The sequence below is a fragment of the Neolamprologus multifasciatus genome, chromosome 22 (assembly GCF_963576455.1).
Source record: "Neolamprologus multifasciatus chromosome 22, fNeoMul1.2, whole genome shotgun sequence".
In the NCBI taxonomy this organism is placed as follows: Eukaryota; Metazoa; Chordata; class Actinopteri; order Cichliformes; family Cichlidae; genus Neolamprologus; species Neolamprologus multifasciatus.
Window position 1 is genome coordinate 24,561,562 of NC_140459.1, and position 20,099 is coordinate 24,581,660.

The following is a 20,099-nucleotide window of genomic DNA, read 5'->3' on the forward strand; positions in this document are numbered from 1 at the left end:
TAAATAATAAAAACAAAGGTCGATCAAATGGACCAATACGGCAATGCCATGATGATCCATTTGGCAAAATAAATCCATCGGGTATCCTTGTTGGTCTTCAGACAACAATTCTGATGGCTAAAGAACCAAATGGGACAGGCGGAAAAAAAAAAAAAAAAAAAAAAAAAAAAAGAGAAAGGGGTGTCAATTGCATTCAGGGACCAGTTGATTCAATCCATAATTCCTCTTTTAGGTTTAGAGAACAGACTGTGAGAGAATATTCCAGGGAAAAATACAAAAAAAACCCACGAGACTAGACAAGGACATAAGCAGGGAAGATAAGGGAGAGGAGAAAAAGTGCGTCCGCCTCCTCCGAGAGCCAAAGAAGAAGGTTGGAGAAGAAGTTCCTTATTTTTAATCCACACAAAGAGGAAGTAAAGACTACTGACATTTTTTTTGCCCCACAGTGCACAATGGACATTTATCAGTTAGTGTTTATTAACATCTTTTTCCTCCATCACAGTATTTTATTCTTAAATAGCTACACCACAGTGTAGATGGGTTCATCCCACTTGCAGACACAAATATAACAAAGATATATACACAAGTATATACATATGCACAGGAGGCGTCTGTGTGCCTTTGTCGGGATTAAAGCTTCACACATTTGGCTACAGCCTCAGTCAAGAGTCAATAATAAAAACAAACAAAAAAGAAACAACTACACAACAAATTAAAACAAGACGGCATTTACAGGATGTACAATTACTACAGGTTTAGTCTAAGGATGTATGTTCTCCGTCCTCTTCAGCAGAGGATAAAGAAAATGAGCATGAATGAAATAAACATTGGCAACTCAGTTGTCAGAATCAAATGTCAAAGATGTAACATTATGTATAACATATGACACTGAATGTACACATTTCCATATCGACAGATATGAAACATAATCCTCGTGATGACAGATTGACATGTGCTTCTCCAATAAAAACATATATACAGATAAACATAAACACCCATTGATAAGAGCTCCGCTTTCCATCTTCATCTTTTTTTTTTCCTTCTTCTTTCTCCAAAATGATGCGCTTCCCTTTTATAAAATGCATATGAAGCAAAGACAGCAGAGGAGGTTAAACCTGAATGCCCAGGTGGCAACAGCTTTACAGGCCTTAAATAGAGTTAAATAATCCAAGAAGCATGGCTTTCTAGAAAACATGAATTTGAAAAGGAAAAATTAAAACTAATAAATATTTAAATAATGATATCACTAAATTACAGGTGCCTGTAGTAACTTAAATTTAAAGCATTGAGAGAGAAAAGGTTTTTCCTGCTATCAGCAGTTGTCCTTATAAATAATGGAAATAATGTAGCTGCTGAATATACAGACATCACAGTTATGTTTTTGAAAAATAACTGCTTTCACTCCTGTAGTGGTTTCAGTGTGACGGTGGAGTAATATTAGAAGCCATTTAGAGTGCAGGTGTTCCTGTTTGGCCACAAGTTCAAACATCACCATTATTTCTAACCTCTTATAGGAAAAGCCGGTGGGATGGGAATAAGATGAAGCAGGCTGGCTGATTGGATTGTGTAAACTATGAAGTGAAAATGTAAAATTACAATTTCTATTTTAAAAAACAAAAACAAAAAAACCCTGACGTTTGCATCAGCTTTTTAAAACCCCGTAAAGGGGGGAACAAATTAAGGTTGTACCGCTGTTCAAGTTCCTCGTGTCGAACGCTCACATCTCAGAGCCTCCTGAGGTTGCTCACGTTCGACCTGCGTATATAGCACCATTAATACTAATGAAAACATGCTCTTAATGCTTTTCATAGTTCTTGTGTGATTTTGACTCAGAGAAAGACCAACTAAACAAAGAAAATGAAAAGAATCTTTTCACAGTACATCTAAAAAAATAAGGCTTTTTTCCCCCAAGAAAAACAGAAACAGAGAAGTGTGCCAGGAAAATATCACAGATTCACAGATGGGAGGGTTGTCTTTAGAAAAGGCCTCAGGGTGGCTGAAACAATGACACTTGAGTGAATCAAGTACTTCTGGATCAGCAGCAGCAACAGCAGCATTAGTGGACAAGGCAGTGATCCGACAGGCGCGGGTCCGTTGGTGCCGTCCGGTGCAAGAGTGCCATTCGTTCACCCCACTGGTCTGTCTGGAAAATGAGCTAGACCACGTTGGCTAGTTCTGCTGAGTCCGTTTCAGAGTCCGCTTCATTCTCCCTGTGAGACGAGAGACTTCGGTTGGAGGGTTGCCTCACACAGATGCAACACACACACAGAAGATGGTGAAGCGTTTGGGTCTGTGCACTTACCTCAGTTCCTGTAGGAGTTTGCGGTTAGCTTGCCTCTTCTCCTCATTGATCGGGTAAGAGTAAATTATGGACAGGCCAATCGCCATCAGAGCTATGGGTGCAGCCGAAACCAGTAATTTCAACGTCAAGTCCACTTCCTTAGGTTGAGAGCAGCCTCGGCTGATGTAACCCGCAAAGCTAAAAAGAAGAGAAATAAAATTATTAGCTTTTAGCGCAGCAGAGATATTGATGTGAAGGAAAAGTAACAAATTACTCATCAAATAGAAAATACTGCTGTGGTTAATCATGTAATATATGTACCCACATGCACTCTATAGCCTCACTGTAATCTAATGGAACGGAAAGGAACTCCTTGCTTTGATGTGGGATTTTGGGTGCTGAAAAATTCAACTAAACAAATAGCTGCAAAAACTAAACAAATAGCTGCAAAAACTAAACAAATAGCTGCAAAAACTAAACAAATAGCTGCAAAAACTAAACAAATAGCTGCAAAAACTAAACAAATAGCTGCAAAAACTAAACAAATAGCTGCAAAAACTAAACAAATAGCTGCAAATGCTTAAACTTGGTGCGAGTGCTTACTCTAAACTAAGAGTAGAGATGCCGAGAGAGACTCCAGAAGCAAACTTGGTGAAGAAGACGTAGAAGGAATAGAAGAGAGCTTCGTGGCCGGTGAAGTCGGGGTTTTGCACTTGGAAGTCGTCGACGACATCGGGCAGCATAGACCTGAACAAACAAAACGTGAGGCTTGGTCATTTATGTGCATTCCTGATAAGAAAAACATTTTTATCAATAAAGTCATCAAATATGAGCCAGCGGAGAGGCATACCAAGGTAGCAGGAAGGCGACAGCCACTCCAACGCCAGCAGCAAAGGAGCAGATGTAGGTGACAGCCAGGCTACTCTTCAGGGACACCACCAGGATCATGAAAGGAATCACAGCCTGGAAATGACAGTAGTGAGAGATTTAAATCCCAAAACAGGTCTCTTAATGATACTGCATCAGTTTTCCTAAGAAAGAAAAATTCCCCTAAGTTTTACGGTTTGTTTATACTTTTAACAAGATTTCAGGGACTTACCAGTGTGCCAACGTAAACCGCCGTCTTCTTTCCAAAACGAGTCAGAAACCACTGCCAGAAGGGAATGGCCAGAGTAGCGGAGAGCTGAAAGAGGGGAAAACAAAACAAAAACAAGTGTGGTTAACCAACTGTTTTACCAAAACTCAGAGAAGTTCCTGTAAGTTTCTCCAACGCCCCTCCGTATTCCAGGTCAATATCGGAAAAAACAACAACAAAAACCCTACTTTATCTGTGTTATATAAAAAGAAGAGAAGCATCTTAGACATCTGATGCAGTCACAAAGCACTTCAGATATCATCTGACCTAAAAAGGACATGAAGAGGCGGGACAGCCCCCAGATCGTCATGGGCTTTGACCTGCGCGTGTTTGACCAAGGCGGCGAGAACACCCGGCCATTGTGCGCAGTGTTCTCGGTATTTCCCCACCTTTCCTTCTGAATGCCTTCTATAGGCCCAAACTTCCCGTCACCTCAGTCTCTCTGTGCAGTCATCTGTAGCTTTCAGACTTATTTCATGTAGTTTCACTTTAGTCTACGAGCACACACTCTGTTTTAAAATGTATGCACTTGAAATTAGTCTTGCTGTTCTGCAAACACTTCTCTCAAACCTTCGCCCCCATGAGCCTCGCTGTTTTTTTCTTAGAAATCAAATATCAACATCACGCATCAGCTTTCATCTTCTAAACCAACTTTGAAGAGAGTTTCACACAAACTGCCTTCACTGAAACTGAGCAGCACGACATTCTCATACAAACATCCTTAACCCTCTGGTCTCTATCTGGCCATTTTTGGCCACTTTCTTTATTCGGTTTTCAACCATTTTTGTTCTGTTAATGCAAATGGAATGAAACTTTCCAAAGGTGTGCATTTTTTAAAAAATTTTTAATTTTCAACATTTCAACTTAATAATGTCAATAATATTCACTATACACCAATTTGTTCCTGTTTTACTGATCGTGGCCATTTTTGGCCAATTGAAACCCATTATAACCACCTTTTTTGATTCCTTGTTACTGGCAGTACTATAGCATGCAATTTAGGTAAAATTGCTTTCATTCTAAACTCAACACATGAAAATTGTAGTTTTTCATTTTTTCTACCACATGACATCCTTGGCCCATTTTCTGCCAAGCAAGCAATTTCATGTAATATTCTTGGTTTCCACTAGGTGGGGTTGATGGGTTACCACACTCCAATGGACCAATATAATGAAACAATTTTGACATAGGTTTGGTCTTAAGGATCTGATAGTTTGTGTTTGTGCATGACATTGCAGCACAAACATGTATTTGCAAGATAGACTGGAATAAATAATGACGCATCAAACATTACATAGGCTGCAGTGAATTCCTGTGGATGCAGGATATTGAGCTTTGAGGTTCCCAGTCAAACTTAGCTTTGAAGCACATGTGAAAAGCACTTTTACTCTTGTATTTTTCATAAAAAGAGACCATACCCAAAATATTAACTCTAGAAACAAAAACAAAAACAAAAAAAACCCCAATCACAGGACATTTTGCACAGTTCAAACCTGCAGCTGCAGCGCAAACAACAACAAACACTGTTTGTAAACGTGTCCTGGAGTTTATGCAGGTGCAGACGTTGCTACTGCTGTAAGTCAACCTAACAGCTTCCAGACCATTTATTCTGGCAATATGGCAAGAAGGTGGGAGTGTCCCCCCCACCCCAAGAGGGACAAAGGGACCCCCTGATGATCCTCTAATCGCCTGAGCCAAGGTGTGAAACTGGGTGTGAACTCTGGCTGATTGGGAACCACACCCAGTTCAAAGCGTATAATATCTAAATTTGAATTATATTTTGGTTTTCATGACTAGGACTGGTGCTAATTTAAAAAATCAAGTCAATGAAAGTAGAAAAATGTTTTAATATATATGAATTTTATAGTATTTTGAAAACGTAAACATGGGTGGCCATTTTTGGCCACGAACAAAATGAGAGGGATTTTTTGTTTTTCTGTCACAGCACAAAAAACCAAAGATACATAAAACTCATTGATACTTTTAATTATTGCTATGCATCTAACGTCCATCATGGTTAGAAAATAAATCAGTTTGCATGTATTATTTAGGAAAAAAATGGGGATTTTATGCTTTTATCCCTTTATCCCTTTATCCCTTTGTAAATCATTAAAATTATGTAATTTAACTGGTATTTAAAGGGTTAAAAGTCTGGATTTGAATTAAATTTTGGTCTTGATGAACAGCACTGATACTAATCTAAAACATCAAGTCAATGAAAGTAGAAAAATGTTTTAATATATATGAATTTTATAGTATTTTGAAAACGTAAACATGGGTGGCCATTTTTGGCCACGAACAAAATGAGAGTTTTTTTTTGTTTTTCTGTCACAGCACAAAAAAACCAAAGATACATAAAACTCATTGATACTTTTAATTATTGCTATGCATCTAACCTCCATCATGGTTAGAAAATAAATCAGTTTGCATGTATTATTTAGGAAAAAAATGGTGATTTTATGCTTTTATCCCTTTATCCCTTTATCCCTTTGTAAATCATTAAAATTATGTAATTTAACTGGTATTTAAAGGGTTAAAAGTCTGGATTTGAATTAAATTTTGGTCTTGATGAACAGCACTGATACTAATCTAAAACATCAAGTCAATGAAAGTAGAAAAATGTTTTAATATATATGAATTTTATAGTATTTTGAAAACGTAAACATGGGTGGCCATTTTTGGCCACGAACAAAATTAGAGGGATTTTTTTTTTTTTTTCTGTCACTGCACAAAAAACCAAAGATACATAAAACTCATTGATACTTTTAATTATTGCTATGCATCTAACCTCCATCATGGTTAGAAAATAAATCAGTTTGCATGTATTATTTAGGAAAAAAATGGGGATTTTATGCTTTTATCCCTTTGTAAATCATTAAAATTATGTAATTTAACTGTGATTTAAAGGGTTAAAAGTCAGGATTTGAATTAAATTTTGGTCTTGATGAACAGCGCTGATACTAATCTAAAAAAATCATGTCAAAAAAAGGGGAACTTTTTCTTAATATATATGAATTTTATAGCATTTTGTAAATGTAAACAGGGGGTGGCCATTTTTGGAAGTTTTTATGTTTTTCTGTCACTGCACAAAAAAACAAAGATGCATAAAACTCATTGATACTTTTAATTATTGTTATACATCTAACCTCCACCATGGTTAGAAAGTAAATCAGATGGCATGTTTTATTTGGAAAAAAATTGGGGTTTTGTGATTTTTTTCCATTTATGAGTTCCTAGGATTATTTGATTTAACTGGTATTTAAAGGGTTAAAATTATGAATTTGAATGAAATTTTGGTCTTGATGAACAGCACTGGTACTAATCTAAAAAATCATGTCAAAAAAAGTGGAAATTTTTCTTAATATATATGAATTTTATAGCATTTTGTAAATGTAAACAGGGGGTGGCCATTTTTGGCCACGAACAAGCTGAGAGGAAGTTTTTATGTTTTTCTGTCACTGCACAAAAAAACAAAGATGTATAAAAGTCATTGATACTGTTAATTATTGCTATGCATCTAACCTCCATCATGGTTAGAAAGTAAATCAGATGGCATGTTTTATTTGGAAAAAAATTGGGGTTTTGTGATTTTTTCCATTTATGAGTTCCTAGGATTATTTGATTTAACTGGTATTTAAAGGGTTAAAATTATGAATTTGAATGAAATTTTGGTCTTGATGAACAGCACTGGTACTAATCTAAAAAATCATGTCAAAAAAAGTGGAAATTTTTCTTAATATATATGAATTTTATAGCATTTTGTAAATGTAAACAGGGGGTGGCCATTTTTGGCCACGAACAAGCTGAGAGGAAGTTTTATGTTTTTCTGTCACTGCACAAAAAAACAAAGATGTATAAAAGTCATTGATACTGTTAATTATTGCTATGCATCTAACCTCCATCATGGTTAGAAAGTAAATCAGATGGCATGTTTTATTTGGAAAAAAATTGGGGTTTTGTGATTTTTTCCATTTATGAGTTCCTAGGATTATGTGATCTAACTGGTATTTAAAGGGTTAAAATTATGAATTTGAATGAAATTTTGATTTTCATGAACAGCACTGGTACTAATCTAAAAAATCATGTCAAAAAAAGTGGGAATTTTTCTTAATATATATGAATTTTATAGCATTTTGTAAACGTAAACAAGGGGTGGCCATTTTTGGCCACGAACAAGCTGAGAGGAAGTTTTTATGTTTTTCTGTCACTGCACAAAAAAACAAAGATGTATAAAAGTCATTGATACTGTTAATTATTGCTATGCATCTAACCTCCATCATGGTTAGAAAGTAAATCAGATGGCATGTTTTATTTGGAAAAAAATTGGGGTTTTGTGATTTTTTCCATTTATGAGTTCCTAGGATTATGTGATCTAACTGGTATTTAAAGGGTTAAAATTATGAATTTGAATGAAATTTTGATTTTCATGAACAGCACTGGTACTAATCTAAAAAATCATGTCAAAAAAAGTGGGAATTTTTCTTAATATATATGAATTTTATAGCATTTTGTAAACGTAAACAAGGGGTGGCCATTTTTGGCCACGAACAAGCTGAAAGGGTAGTGATTTTTAACAAGGCCAGAGGGTAAAGAACGACTGCATGTGCTGTGCATCTAAGCTGCATCTGTTGGACTGTAGAACTGCTTTGAAATTCATATGAGCTGTTGCACTAAAGTAAAAAATTAACATCACTCATCCGGATACCTCTCGGCGCCAGCTACAAGGCCGGAGCTGAACAAAAACACCCTGATAACGACTGTGTTTAGTCTGTTCCTTCCCATTCCATGCAAGGCCACCTGGGTTGGCTGGAAGACTGTTTACTTAGCCTGGCAGGGCGAAGGACACTGTCTCAGCTGAACTATGGACACGCTCACACATACATATACTGATAAGCACTCACTGACGCATCACCCTCCCTACCCCGGATCCAACGCCACCTCCAACGCTTACCTCCCCTCTGATGTGGACATCAGGTCAGTTGGAGGCGCAGTCGAAAGATTGCAGCGGTCCCAGATCAGATGTACACACTGGAACTCTTTCCCATGTTGCTTGTCTGTGTTTATTGTGCTATGGTGTGTTGATATCTGTGCATTCCTGTATTATCCTTTTTGTGTTACACATTTCGATGTTTTTTTTCTTCGCTACCTAGCCTGACCTGTCTCCCCAATGTGATGTTTGTGTATTGTATGTACGGTCGGCAAGGTCTGTCATCTCGGTTGTGGGCAAAAGACCTGCAACTGACAAATAAAGGCTATCTCTCATCTCTCATCTAAGCTGGATCTAACATGAACAGGCGTCACACAGGAGGCTTTTTCTGCCTTCCTCCTCTTCCCTCAGTTATTCATTACTTTTGACCTTTGCTGCTTTTGCTCCTTTGACTGACAGCCAGTGTGAGGTACATGTGCTTTTATAACGTGTGCCAATTTGTTTATCTTATCGTTGCCATTATAAGATAATGAGATCACCTTACACATCATCAAGGATTACCATCTCTCAGTGCTGATTAAACAAAGTGATTTCAGTGACTGCACGTACTGGTTAATGGTCACTACCTTGGCAACATAATCCTGTCCGTGAAGTAAAGGCTCAAAGCATCTAATCTCTTCACCCTTTCTAACCTGCACTTTCTGTGGATTAATTAGCTTTAATACTCGTCGGGAAGTTTGCGTGACTCTTTGATATGAAAGCTTTTTGTTCCCCTTATACCACAGGTTTATATAAAATAGACATGAAAGCAGAGGTGACTGTGGCTTCTTTACGGTCTGTGGGAACGGGGTGGCATTCGGGCCGAGCAGTCACACATCACTGAAACAGCCATGCAGGAGCCTTCCTTTCTGTTGAGTACAAAGTGGATTTTGTACATCACCATCACCACCATTTACAAGAGAAGGCTTTTGTCTGCACGCTGATGTTAATGGCTCATTTTGTTCCACACAAACGGGCTGCTCTGGGTTTCACCTGCCAGGGGTAGCTGGAGTCATTTCTATGGGAACAGTGCACCTAGCTGTCTGTGTCTATGTGTTTGTCACAATAAACCACCTCCCGGTCATCTCCTCTGTGTCTCTACTCACCATGATGACCAGCAGAATATTCTGGAAGTCGTTCCTGAAACCCAGTGTGGCGCTGCAGAACAGGGCAAAGTTTCCCTCCAGGAGCTGCAGGATGAGACACAGAGGTCACTCAGTGTATTGCTTGAACACACAAACACGCACACATGCACATGGGGCCAAGAAAACTCTGGCTGGGAGCACAAACATGCGAGAGACTTAACAGGCTGCAGTTAGTGACTGAAAAAGGCAAACATGGAAAGTTATCCTGTACACAAATTCATTTACAGTAAAATATACAGAGTGTGTGTGTGGCTCTTTCATGAACGCACCATGAAACCTAGTGAGGTAAAGAGGAAGCCCATGACCAGTTTGGCATATGGTCCATACCCCATCACCAGCTTAATCCCCTGAAAGAAGGACATGGGCTCAGACCTGGGACGAGAAGACTCTGAAAAGAGAAAAAACACGAGGGAGTGAACCAAGATGCAGAATTCACTTTGAAACGTTCTGATGTCCCGTTTCTGAGCTTTTTTACTTTAAATGACACTTTTCATGTGCAGCTGCCTTTAAGCCTCACCCTGAAATAGCCAGACATCTTATTACGAGGTCACAAGGCTTTCACTTTGAGCAAACTTTGTGTGCTCCCTCAGCCCATAATCATGGAGCTGTAATCACACGAAGGAAGCGTACATGTGCGGCCCATCGGGAATCTGACATCAGTGATTTTGGCTTTGGATAAAATCTTAGTCTGTTAAAGGATCCAACAACAGAAGGATGGTTGATTCTGATAAACGCTCACCTTTTTGTTCTCTCACACCAAAGAACAGCACGACAGCACAGATGATGTAAATCAAGCAGATCACACCCGACGCGATCATGTAGGCCGTTCTCTGCACAGGAGGACGAAATGCGCAATTAGTATTCAGAAGATTTCACAAACCGCCGTCAGCTCGCGTCTAATTAGACGAACTTGTTAATTAGCCAACTAATAAGTGCGTCTGGTTACCGTGTCCTCCAGGGAGATGACAGGCTTAGACTCATTAAGTCCAGGGGACGCAGAGAAGTTGCTCGGCTCCGCCAGGATATCGGCGGGCCCCGGGATGCAGGGAGCGTTCGCCAAGCCGACGATCTGGCCCTGGATCGCCGTACCGAGCACGGTGCCCAAAACCTCCACCGTCATCCCTGATGAGGAGACAAGGAGGCATCGTAAAGAGGCTCCAGGAGGTTTATCTAAGAGGACGGCGCTTTAACATGCCGATACTCACTGTAGGCAGTCGCAGAGTCTCTCTCTTTCTGCTCTGAGCTGATGAACATGGTGAGGGCCGAGTATGGCACATGGAAGCACTGCGGGAAATCACAAAGAGTATGAAGGTGAGAGAACAGCTTCAACAAATGATCGACACTTAGATACCACAAGCACTGCACGAAGACAGGAAACTGTTTTCTAAATAATCCAAATATATCAGACTTCTAAAGAAGTTGGGGTTGATCTTCCCATGAGGTGCTACATACTAATATTATATATACACGGAAGAAGGAAATACAGAGGGGAACATTCTTTCCCTCCGACATCACCAAAGACCACAGTTAGACTGCAGGCCATACTCTGAGAACCCTACAATGAAAGGTTATAGTGAGCATGTTTGTGCGTGCACATGTGGTACTCACAGTCTGGAGGCTCTGGAAGAGGCAGTAGAAGAAGAGGTACCAGATGACTTTGCCATTCTCAAAGGGAGGAACGTACCATATGAGGAAGTAGGAAATCACAGCCAGAGGGGTTGACAGTACAATCCTGCAGATGAGGTAAAGCAGGAGGAAGGGGGAGAGAGGGGAGTGGAACAGGAAAACATGACAACAGCAACAGCGTCAGTCGATGTAAAACGTGATCTATTCAAAGTGTGGAACATCTCATTTTGTAAAGGTCTAAAAAGTCTCTCATTGCGTAACTACTCATGGCTTTTCTATTCTGCTCGTGCCAACACTTCTTCAGTGATTCTGCACTTTAGTTAACTGTCTCCTGATGAATATATTGTGTCTATGTACTTTACATGCAAGGAGGCTGAGCCTCAGATATGGCCTGATCTGAGGGTTACTAGAGGATGAATGACTTGGGAATGCTGCTGAACAACATTAAAGGCACCTTTTGTTTTCATGAATTCACACCTATATCTAACATACAGCAACTTCAACTGAGCGTAAAATCCCACAGAAGTGAAATTCTTTTGCACACTTCCCGCCCTCCAGTCACCTCCTTCCTATGGTCAGATAGCTACAGTCCAATGAGATGTGAGATTTCGCCCTGCAGTTACGCCTCTGTGGATGCGTCACATTCCAAGAAATACACATGGAATATGACACAGTTCGTGCCATCCTGCCAGGACATTCACTGACAGGTCTTTTTAGCATCCTGTCTGAAAAGATCCTTTTCAGACAGGATGTGAAATCATGCTCGAGTCAGAGTGGTCCAACAGCTAGAGCAGGCCTAACTTCTCTCCACAGTGCTCAGAAAGCTGAACAACTCGCTGCCAATCAATTCGAGCCCTTGCGAACAATCCGTAATCACGCGCCGCAGCGAGAGTTTGAAAGAGAGAAAAGGTCCGGCGGAGCGACGTGCTGTCTGCTCTCTCGCCCATGTGATGTGATTAACTGTACCCTTGTTTGAACACAGTGTGGGAGTGTACAGAAAGGGTGGACAAGCTGGAACACATGATCCATCCACATGCAACAATGCGCTGAGGAATGCTTGCTCCTTTTTTCCCTCCTTTTTTAATACAGTAATCAACTCCAGCCCATGAGAGATGAACACAAACGCAAGGAATGTCATCCACACAAGTCACCAGCAGAAACTGTGTTGCTTGGTTTGTTTGTTTGTTAAGGCACGTGTTCACTGTCTGCAAGCCCAAGATAAGCTTCGCACCATCCTTGCAGAACTCTGGAGGCACACTGGGCCATACAAGCATTGACCTACATCACATTTAAACATCTTCTGAAACAGCCGTGCTGACAAGAGCGAGCCTTATCTACTTTGTCAGCGAATTAACTCAGCGAGTGGCAGCTTTAAGTCTATCAACAGTTTAGTAAGAGTGAAAAGCTATCTTAAGAGCTTCTGCGTGTGAGAGTGACACAGTTATCTCTCCATTTTCTCATTTTTGGCTTGGCGGCTGAAGCAATAATACATTTTTAAAATTTAGTTTTTGACTTTCTGCTTTCATATGTCAGAAATCTGCAGAAGCAGAAGCTGACAGTGATATAAGATAAGCAACAGGAAAGCCCTCGGTCTGAAAATTCTCTCTGCTAGAACTTGAACTCCAGTAACCTCCTGGATTCCTCAGTCACTCTTTAAAACGTAATACAGGCACTGAAAGCTGAGCAGCTATTGGCTAAAACTAGTGGTGTGTTGTGGGCAGGACCAATGAGAAGCTCGCTCAGCTCCGGTCACCCTCCCCCCACTGTGGCTTCCAAGCATTAAAGACAGAGCAGCTCTGACTGCATCTGCAGCTTCATGCCTGCTCTCTGCACATGTGTCTGAAATGAACTGAGCCATAATATAACCAAATATGCCAAACCCACCCCCGCTACAACCAAAAGCCCACACCCCATTTCTGACGAGAAGTGGAGGATGCACTTTATCCCTCCCCCCTTCCTCTGTGACCCACTTTTGAGATTCAAACATCAGCATCTCAGCAGTAATTACAGTAACGAGATAAAATCCATCACCCTCTTGCACATTTGCTTCTCAGTCAAAATTTTTTGACAAAGAAATAAGTCTTAATATAATTTTTACATCATCGAGTTCAGCACTCCTTTACAGGAACTCCCATTAATGATTTCATCACTGGAGAGGAACATTTCTATCACCGTCATCTGCGAACCTCAGTCTCACCATTATGACATTTCTTCTGCATTAGTCATGCAGGTCTACTTGCGACATACACACCCACATAGGCTGCAAGATTAAAGCTAAAAATCACAGCCACAAATACTTAGATCATTTACCACAAACTTTCTTTGAATGAGCTCTAAAACCATGGCCGTTTAACTAGAATTCATTTGAGCATCAGCAAGAAACTGTCTTTCTAAAACGTTACATGACCTTTACCTCCTCTAGAAGATATCGTTTCTACAGGGCCGAGCTGAACTACGCAGCGACAAAAGTAGCTGCGCTCTACTTGTAACAAGCTAAAATTAGAGCTGTATAGGAAAAAATATTGCAAAAAGGAATTTTATCTTGATTATCTGCTTTCATAGCCTTTTGCTTAATCTCACACCATTTACCAAGAGGTTGCATTAACACAGGGAAAGACTAGTGGACAGGCAGGGGACCCTCTCCTCCCACTCGTGCCACTTCCTACCCAACGCTCATTTCCTAACCAGCTTGGGAAATTATATGTTTAATCAAGGAGGCAAGGGAGTAAATACACAGGTGCAGCACACACCCACACCTCACGTGGTGGTTATTAAAGAGATGCCTTTGCTCTCTGACACATGTTGTTCTTGACATATCCTCTCTCTCTGATACCCTTTACCTCCGGTGGCTTATTTCTACCCTCGTCACACTACAGAGTACTGCATGTACTGAAAGGACAGTGGCTCTAAAACGTCTTCTGTGCTGACAGCTCTATAACTAGCAGCTCCGCTGACACCCCAGTAGTCTCTTACATCAGCTGAATTATATGAGTTACATCTCCGTTGACACAGACCACAGGTGTGTAACGGTGTGGGGAATAGGGGTTTAAAAGTCATTAGACTTTAGAGCTGATAATACTGTGCAAGATGCCCATAGACAGAACAATGTGGTGGTGGGGGGTGGGTGGGTCAAATCTGAAAAGAAAAGCGATCAGCAAGCCTTTTCAGGCATGCTTCACAACCCTCCTACACACAGACAAAGATCCAAGCTAAATTCAAACCTAAATACAAGATGGGCTTTCATATTATTCTCTGTATACTTAAGGTTTTATGTCAAATAACCACACAAAGAAGACGTCCAAAGAGTCTTTGTGCGCTTCCTGTAATGCGCTGGAGTTGTATTTGTCACCAAAACTACAATGTGGGTTATGTGGAAGAGTATCTCCTGAAGCAACTTCCTGTTTTTGTTTAACTTAAAAAAAAAAATGGCTTGACATCTTCAGGGGGTTTATAGTTCAAACAGTAGCAGTTAATGTGGTCCACTTCACCTAAAGACAGTTCTCAGTATGCTATTCTAAATAGCAGGAGGTGAATGAGAGATGGGGGAAGGAGAGTTTGAATGGACACATCCGCACATGCTGGCAATGAGGAAGTAGTACTGCAGCAATAGCATGACGTGTAGTAAACCCTCCTGAGAGAAGTCTCTGGCTTTTCAAAAGTAGAGAACAAAGCCCCACCCTCCCCAAACACTGACATCATACAGTTGGAAAACTTCCACCAGGGCTGATGGGAGAACCTGTGATCACATGCTCCAACAGCAAATACGCAACAAGTGTTTGAACTGCTTAACCCGGCTTTATCAGTAAGGTAAAGGAAACAGTTTGTCAGAGGCCTCACTAAGGAAGTCTATTTGTTATGCACATCAAATCAAATGGACTGTGTAGCACCACGAAACTAGGAGGGAGTAAAAGCTCACCAGGGCAGCATGCGTCCAAAACGCGTCCACGGGCTTCGAGAGACCAGGAAGCCCACTGTGGGGTCCGTTACGGCGTCCCAAGCTCGCCCAACAAATAGGATGATGGAAGCATAGAAGGGATCGATCTGTAAAAGCACAAGAAAAAGATTAGAGATGTCGACACGTGGCTGTTATACACATGTATCAGCTCAGATAAATGAGCACAGGTTATGTGGTCGTATAGCTAAACAGTAGCAGTGAAGCTGTAAAAATGGGCATTACACTTCGCATTACAGTGGGAAAGGATTAGTCACTATCTTTTTTTAAAGGCAGCAGTGAGAGGGTAATTGTTAACACATATTAGTTGCCAGCTGGCTGTTAACAGAGGGGACAAACTCGGACAGGGTGATGAATGTGTGACTTCTAAATGTACAATCTGTACCACGCTGTGTCACCCCATAGACTGTTAATTAATAGCCATGGAAGGCGAACAAGACCGAACCCTGGGAAGCCTTTGACTATCACTGCCATCATGGCCGTGACCATCAGATTACTGTCAGAGCTCATTAATGCGAGCTCCCCCCCCCCCCCCTTTATATTGTGCCACCACTGTACCCCTCCCAAAGCTTTTCAGAACAAGCTCCTGTAAGCCTCTTAATACACTGGAGCCCCATCAGCGAGTCAATAATGGCAACAAGGCAGAAACTTTTTCCACAACTTTGCTCTGATCTGTGTAAAGTCCTGTATGAGGGCTTATAAGAGCAAGGCTTTAAGACTCAGCATTACTACATTACAGAGAACAGACTGCACACTTTGCTCTCAATCCCATTTAACCTTGTGAAGTCTAACCTTACTCCTATCCCTTAATGTTTTGGACACATATAGGGTTAGGCTTTCTTATTGGAAAATTTAATAGTATTTAATGAGTGTTAAACTGAATATATATGTATTTTTTCCCCCCTAACCAGCAAAATTGACATATTCTGAAAGCACGGGTTCAGGTTACTTATCACTGATGGTGAAGCCAGGTGGCTTCATTTATCTCTTTGGAGTTTGGAAACAATTTCAACCTCCTCACCTGTGCTACGTCCAGTAGATAGATCTGCAAAAAGAAGCCCAGGGCGCATCCTGTGATCTGGTACGGAGCTCCCCCGATGGCATAGCATATCTTGTTGCAGACTGATAACCTGTTCTGCTCATGCTGCAAGTAGGCAATAAAAAGAACAGAAACACAGATTTAGAACGTGCTCAAATACATTGATCGTAAAAACAAAAGTAGGATAAGAACATTTTGTTCAACAGGCACACCTTAGAGCAGGCCTGAGACCTGCTCGTCATCTGGGAGGATCTCGCTTGACAAGAGGCAATAAACGGCTTCAATGATAGCCAACTTTTGAGGAAACTGCCCTCGGGTATTTGCAGCTGTCTGCAAACGTTTTTGGACTTCAGCAGGGCCAAGTTTTTGTAATTATAGGAGAGGTCACTTCCCCGGAGTGGCCAGCAGCAGCTTAAGCCTTACACAGCCACTGCAACACACCTACAAACAATTACACTCCCCCTGTCCCCAGAAGACAAAAAAAAAAAAAAAAAAAAAAAAAAGAAAAAAAAGAAGCAGATTATAAATAGGCAACTTTCTCAATTTCTGTCTGAGGACTTAATCTGCAGACTTGCTTCTTTCTCACCAGTCCCATTAAACAATAAAACATTTTTTCCGAGCCTCACGAGGAACGTGGCCTAAATTCTTAATCGCCAGAGGGTCTTAAGAGCTTGTGAGTTCTGCTGGCAAAAAGCTAACCACAGTGTAGTGTATTTGGAAGGTGTCGGGGACAGCCGCCAGGGAAACAAGAAACCCTTGGTTCGGTAACAAGCGCTTATTCTTCAAGAGTTTCTCCGCTGAACATGTAATCATTTCCTCAACAGAGACTCCAAACAGATCTCCTAATGGCGACACAAATCCGCGATTGGTGCGAGAGTCTGACTACACCATGGTGTCACTCACCCCAAAAGCCAGGGCGACAGCACCTTGGCATCAGTTTGAGATGGCTTAATTCCTCAGTGGATGACTGCCACTGTTTGACCAGAGCTTTGACCACTGCTGCCCAAAGAGAGGCGAACACACACCCTTATCCCAGACCAATCGAAAGTTTGAGTTTCCTGCTGCTTAGTCTGACCCCTCTCTCTTTATTATTATTATTTTTGTAAGGGGGGGGGGGGGGGGGGGGGGGGGGGGGGATTAATCACTGGTGCTGAATGAGAAAAGGGCTCTTGCTGATAACCTTAAGCAGAAAACCTATATCAAGGTACAATCTGTTTAAAGTAACCTTCGGCATATTTCACCACTCCTCATAAGGATCAGGAAAAGGACACGGAAATGAAGCATTGCTGTCATTGCATGCAAATAAACCAGTCTTTGCCCCACTGATACGCCCAGCTCTGCTTTTCTTTTGGTCAAACACTCTTTACTGCAAGGACAAACCAGCAGAAGAAGCAGTTTTAACCATAATAGCTGGAAATGCAGTAGCTGCAGTAGCTCTGGTGTCCATGGCAGCAAATGCAAAATCTCAAGCATCTCTCACCTTACATAACTCCCCTGAACCCACTCTACCTGAATGCAGAGCACTGACTGTACTGACACAGGCGTGTAACCATCAAGTAACTGCCACAGGAATGTTAATGTGACAGTGTATTCATGTCACACACATTTGCATGGTTGTCAGGCAGTCTATTTAAAACACACAACCATAATGGATCTTAACTGAGCTTGCGGCCACACGTGGACAGATGTCTTTGGCAAAAAAAGAACAAGAGAAAGGAATGTAGCTGAGTTTTATAAACAGGACACTGAATCTACCTTCACTGATATTACTTCCAGGGCCACACCTTCTGCTATCAGAGTTCCCACTAATGATATGTTACTACTGTAAATGCGTAACATGCGTAGGTGAGACGTTTTTCCTGCTTTTTGGGTTCACGTGTCACTCCCTTAGTTTAAAGGTGCAGACACACAAAATCCCGAACACTCATTTTGTAGTGGGTTTTCGGGAAAGGTCCTCTGCCTGCTCCTTCATTATCTGACACGTCGCCTTGGTGGGTGCTCCCTGTGGCGTTCAGTGCTTTCGGGAAAATTGTAAATTTAATGGAAACTAATGAAAACCAAAGCAGTGAAAAATTAAAGCATTTGTTTAACAAACCACTAGTATGTGAGGGAATTTAAAACATCGTGCAAATGAACTCTACCGCATTTTTGTTACTACAATGCAAATTATAGTGTCTGATTATTCCAGCCTCAGAAAGACAGGCTACTTTCCCTTTTTCGTTGAGTGTTTCTTCCTTGCAAAGGCAGAGCTAGTGGGGGTTTAAACAGAGCCCAGTGAATGCAGCACAGCACATCTATCCGAGAATGCTTATTAAAACTGATATGAAGGATAAGATAAACCACGCTGGTGTTAGCAGACTATATTCTGCGACGTTTTTGGAAAGGCGATATCGATATTCCCAGCGTGATTTAAAAAAATGCGTAATTATTTTAGAGGCTTTAATTAAAAGTAAGCCACCATTATGCAAAGGTTAAAACCCAAATTTAAAACCTAGCTTACAGATTCTCGGCTACTTTAGGGAACAACGTCAAAAAACAGCCGAACGTGAACTGAATTTGAGGAATTACATTTTTTAATTCAAATGTAGCTACACGTTGCTGGCGAAATAAGGGCACAGAAAATCTCGAACATTGCCTTCCACACACACAAACTGTGAATTAAACCCGTTTGTGTAGCTGTAGCCCTCCAAAACCACGTTTTTGGTTTAAACTATTTGAAGAATGCGTTCTTAGTATAATTACGGATCAGAAGAAGGAGAAAGGGCTTCCCGAAGGCCCAAATAACACTCACGTGCGAAATAACAATAATTACATTTGATTAAATTATGCGTTTATCCATTTTTTAAATTCCGTTTATATCGTTTCCGAGTCACTAATGAGACAAATGTTGGCCCGGAATGGCGCGCGCCTTATTTAAGCTAACGTATACATGAGTCACCCTTAAAGTGTCAGCTCGCCGGTATTACCCATTCATTTAAATGATCGACACCCATTCCTATCAAAGCCTGGCCCTTTCTATTTTCGAGAATTCGTGTGAAAGCGGGCCAGAATCAACCCGTACCTAAAGCTAAATTTTGAATAAATGAATTTACTCACCCTTTTAGCGAGCTGGATGCCATCCGAGTTCCCCGGTTTATTCAACAAACTGGCGTTCGAGTATTGTTCAGCTCCTTCTCCTTTCGCCATGGCAGAAATAACTGCGTCCTCGGTTGAATTTGCCTCAGAAATAAATACACAAATAAACCACTATCCTCCTTTAACAGAAAGAAATACGGTCCGGTAGCGTGTAAACTCAATGAGGACTGATGAGATGTGATGCTGGCAGCAAGCAAGCTCGACTGGATGTAATTTTTTGGATGTCCCCGCCCTCTAACGTGAGCCATTCACGCCACTACTATACCACGCCCCCTCGGGTGTGTCACAGTCACATGTTTCTTCATCAGAAGCCTTTCCTTGGAAATTCTTTGTATCCGTTTTCTTCCAAGTGTGTTTACATTTACAAACGAGCTGTGACTGACACTGACACTGACAAATACTTTTTCAATTTTTTTCTATATGTTTCTATATTTTTCAGTTTGAGTATGTAGTGTGTTTTAATTTAATATTTTATTTATATGGCTAATCACAACTACAGGAACTTTATATTGTAAGGTAAAGACTACAATAATATAAAGAAAACCTCAAAAATCAGGGCAGAAGCTGCAGGCTCTGCCTCCCATCCTACTTTTAAACAGTCTAGGAACCATTAATAAGCCTGCAGTCTGAAGATGAAACAAGATAGGGCCTGATTATTTAAGACCTTGTAATTAAGAAAGATTTGGCCAGTACTAGAGAAATATGCTCTCTCCATGCGTTTTCCCTGAGTTAATCATTCATGACGAAACAGAGAGGAAGCAAAACTGGATACGCTGGTGCAGGACAGAAGACAATCAAAAAAAAAACCAGGAACACTCAG

General features: G+C 40.9%; 1 protein-coding gene across 2 annotated transcripts; it reads right to left on the reverse strand.

Moving 5' to 3' along the window:
- Positions 1 to 455: 455 nt before the first annotated feature.
- mfsd2ab (MFSD2 lysolipid transporter A, lysophospholipid b) lies at positions 456 to 19,637 on the reverse strand. 2 transcript variants are annotated; one of them, XM_085147522.1, is made up of 14 exons: positions 19,241 to 19,637; positions 16,127 to 16,249; positions 15,070 to 15,194; positions 11,136 to 11,259; positions 10,733 to 10,811; positions 10,474 to 10,649; positions 10,267 to 10,357; positions 9,797 to 9,915; positions 9,489 to 9,572; positions 3,381 to 3,464; positions 3,132 to 3,244; positions 2,885 to 3,028; positions 2,303 to 2,479; positions 456 to 2,210 (listed from the first exon to the last, which is right to left on the reverse strand). In XM_085147522.1, the coding sequence occupies exons 1-14, from the start codon at positions 19,328 to 19,330 to the stop codon at positions 2,156 to 2,158; spliced, it is 1,584 nt and encodes a 527-aa protein (XP_085003648.1). In that variant the 5' UTR covers positions 19,331 to 19,637; the 3' UTR covers positions 456 to 2,155. The 2 variants fall into 2 exon arrangements, with proteins under 2 accessions (XP_085003648.1, XP_085003649.1); XM_085147523.1 differs by lacking the exon at positions 19,241 to 19,637 and adding an exon at positions 16,357 to 16,579.
- Positions 19,638 to 20,099: the final 462 nt, after the last annotated feature.

What these genes read in the sequence shown, in the direction of transcription:
- mfsd2ab (XM_085147522.1), bottom strand. Translation starts at nt 19,330, where the DNA reads ATGGCGAAAGGAGAAGGAGCTGAACAATACTCGAACGCCAGTTTGTTG. An exon ending in TTTGGACGCATGCTGCCCTG is followed by an intron (nt 11,260 to 15,069) that starts GTGAGCTTTTAC and finishes CCTCATCTGCAG; the next exon opens with GATTGTACTGTCAACCCCTC. An exon ending in CGGTTTACGTTGGCACACTG is followed by an intron (nt 3,245 to 3,380) that starts GTAAGTCCCTGA and finishes TGTCATTTCCAG; the next exon opens with GCTGTGATTCCTTTCATGAT.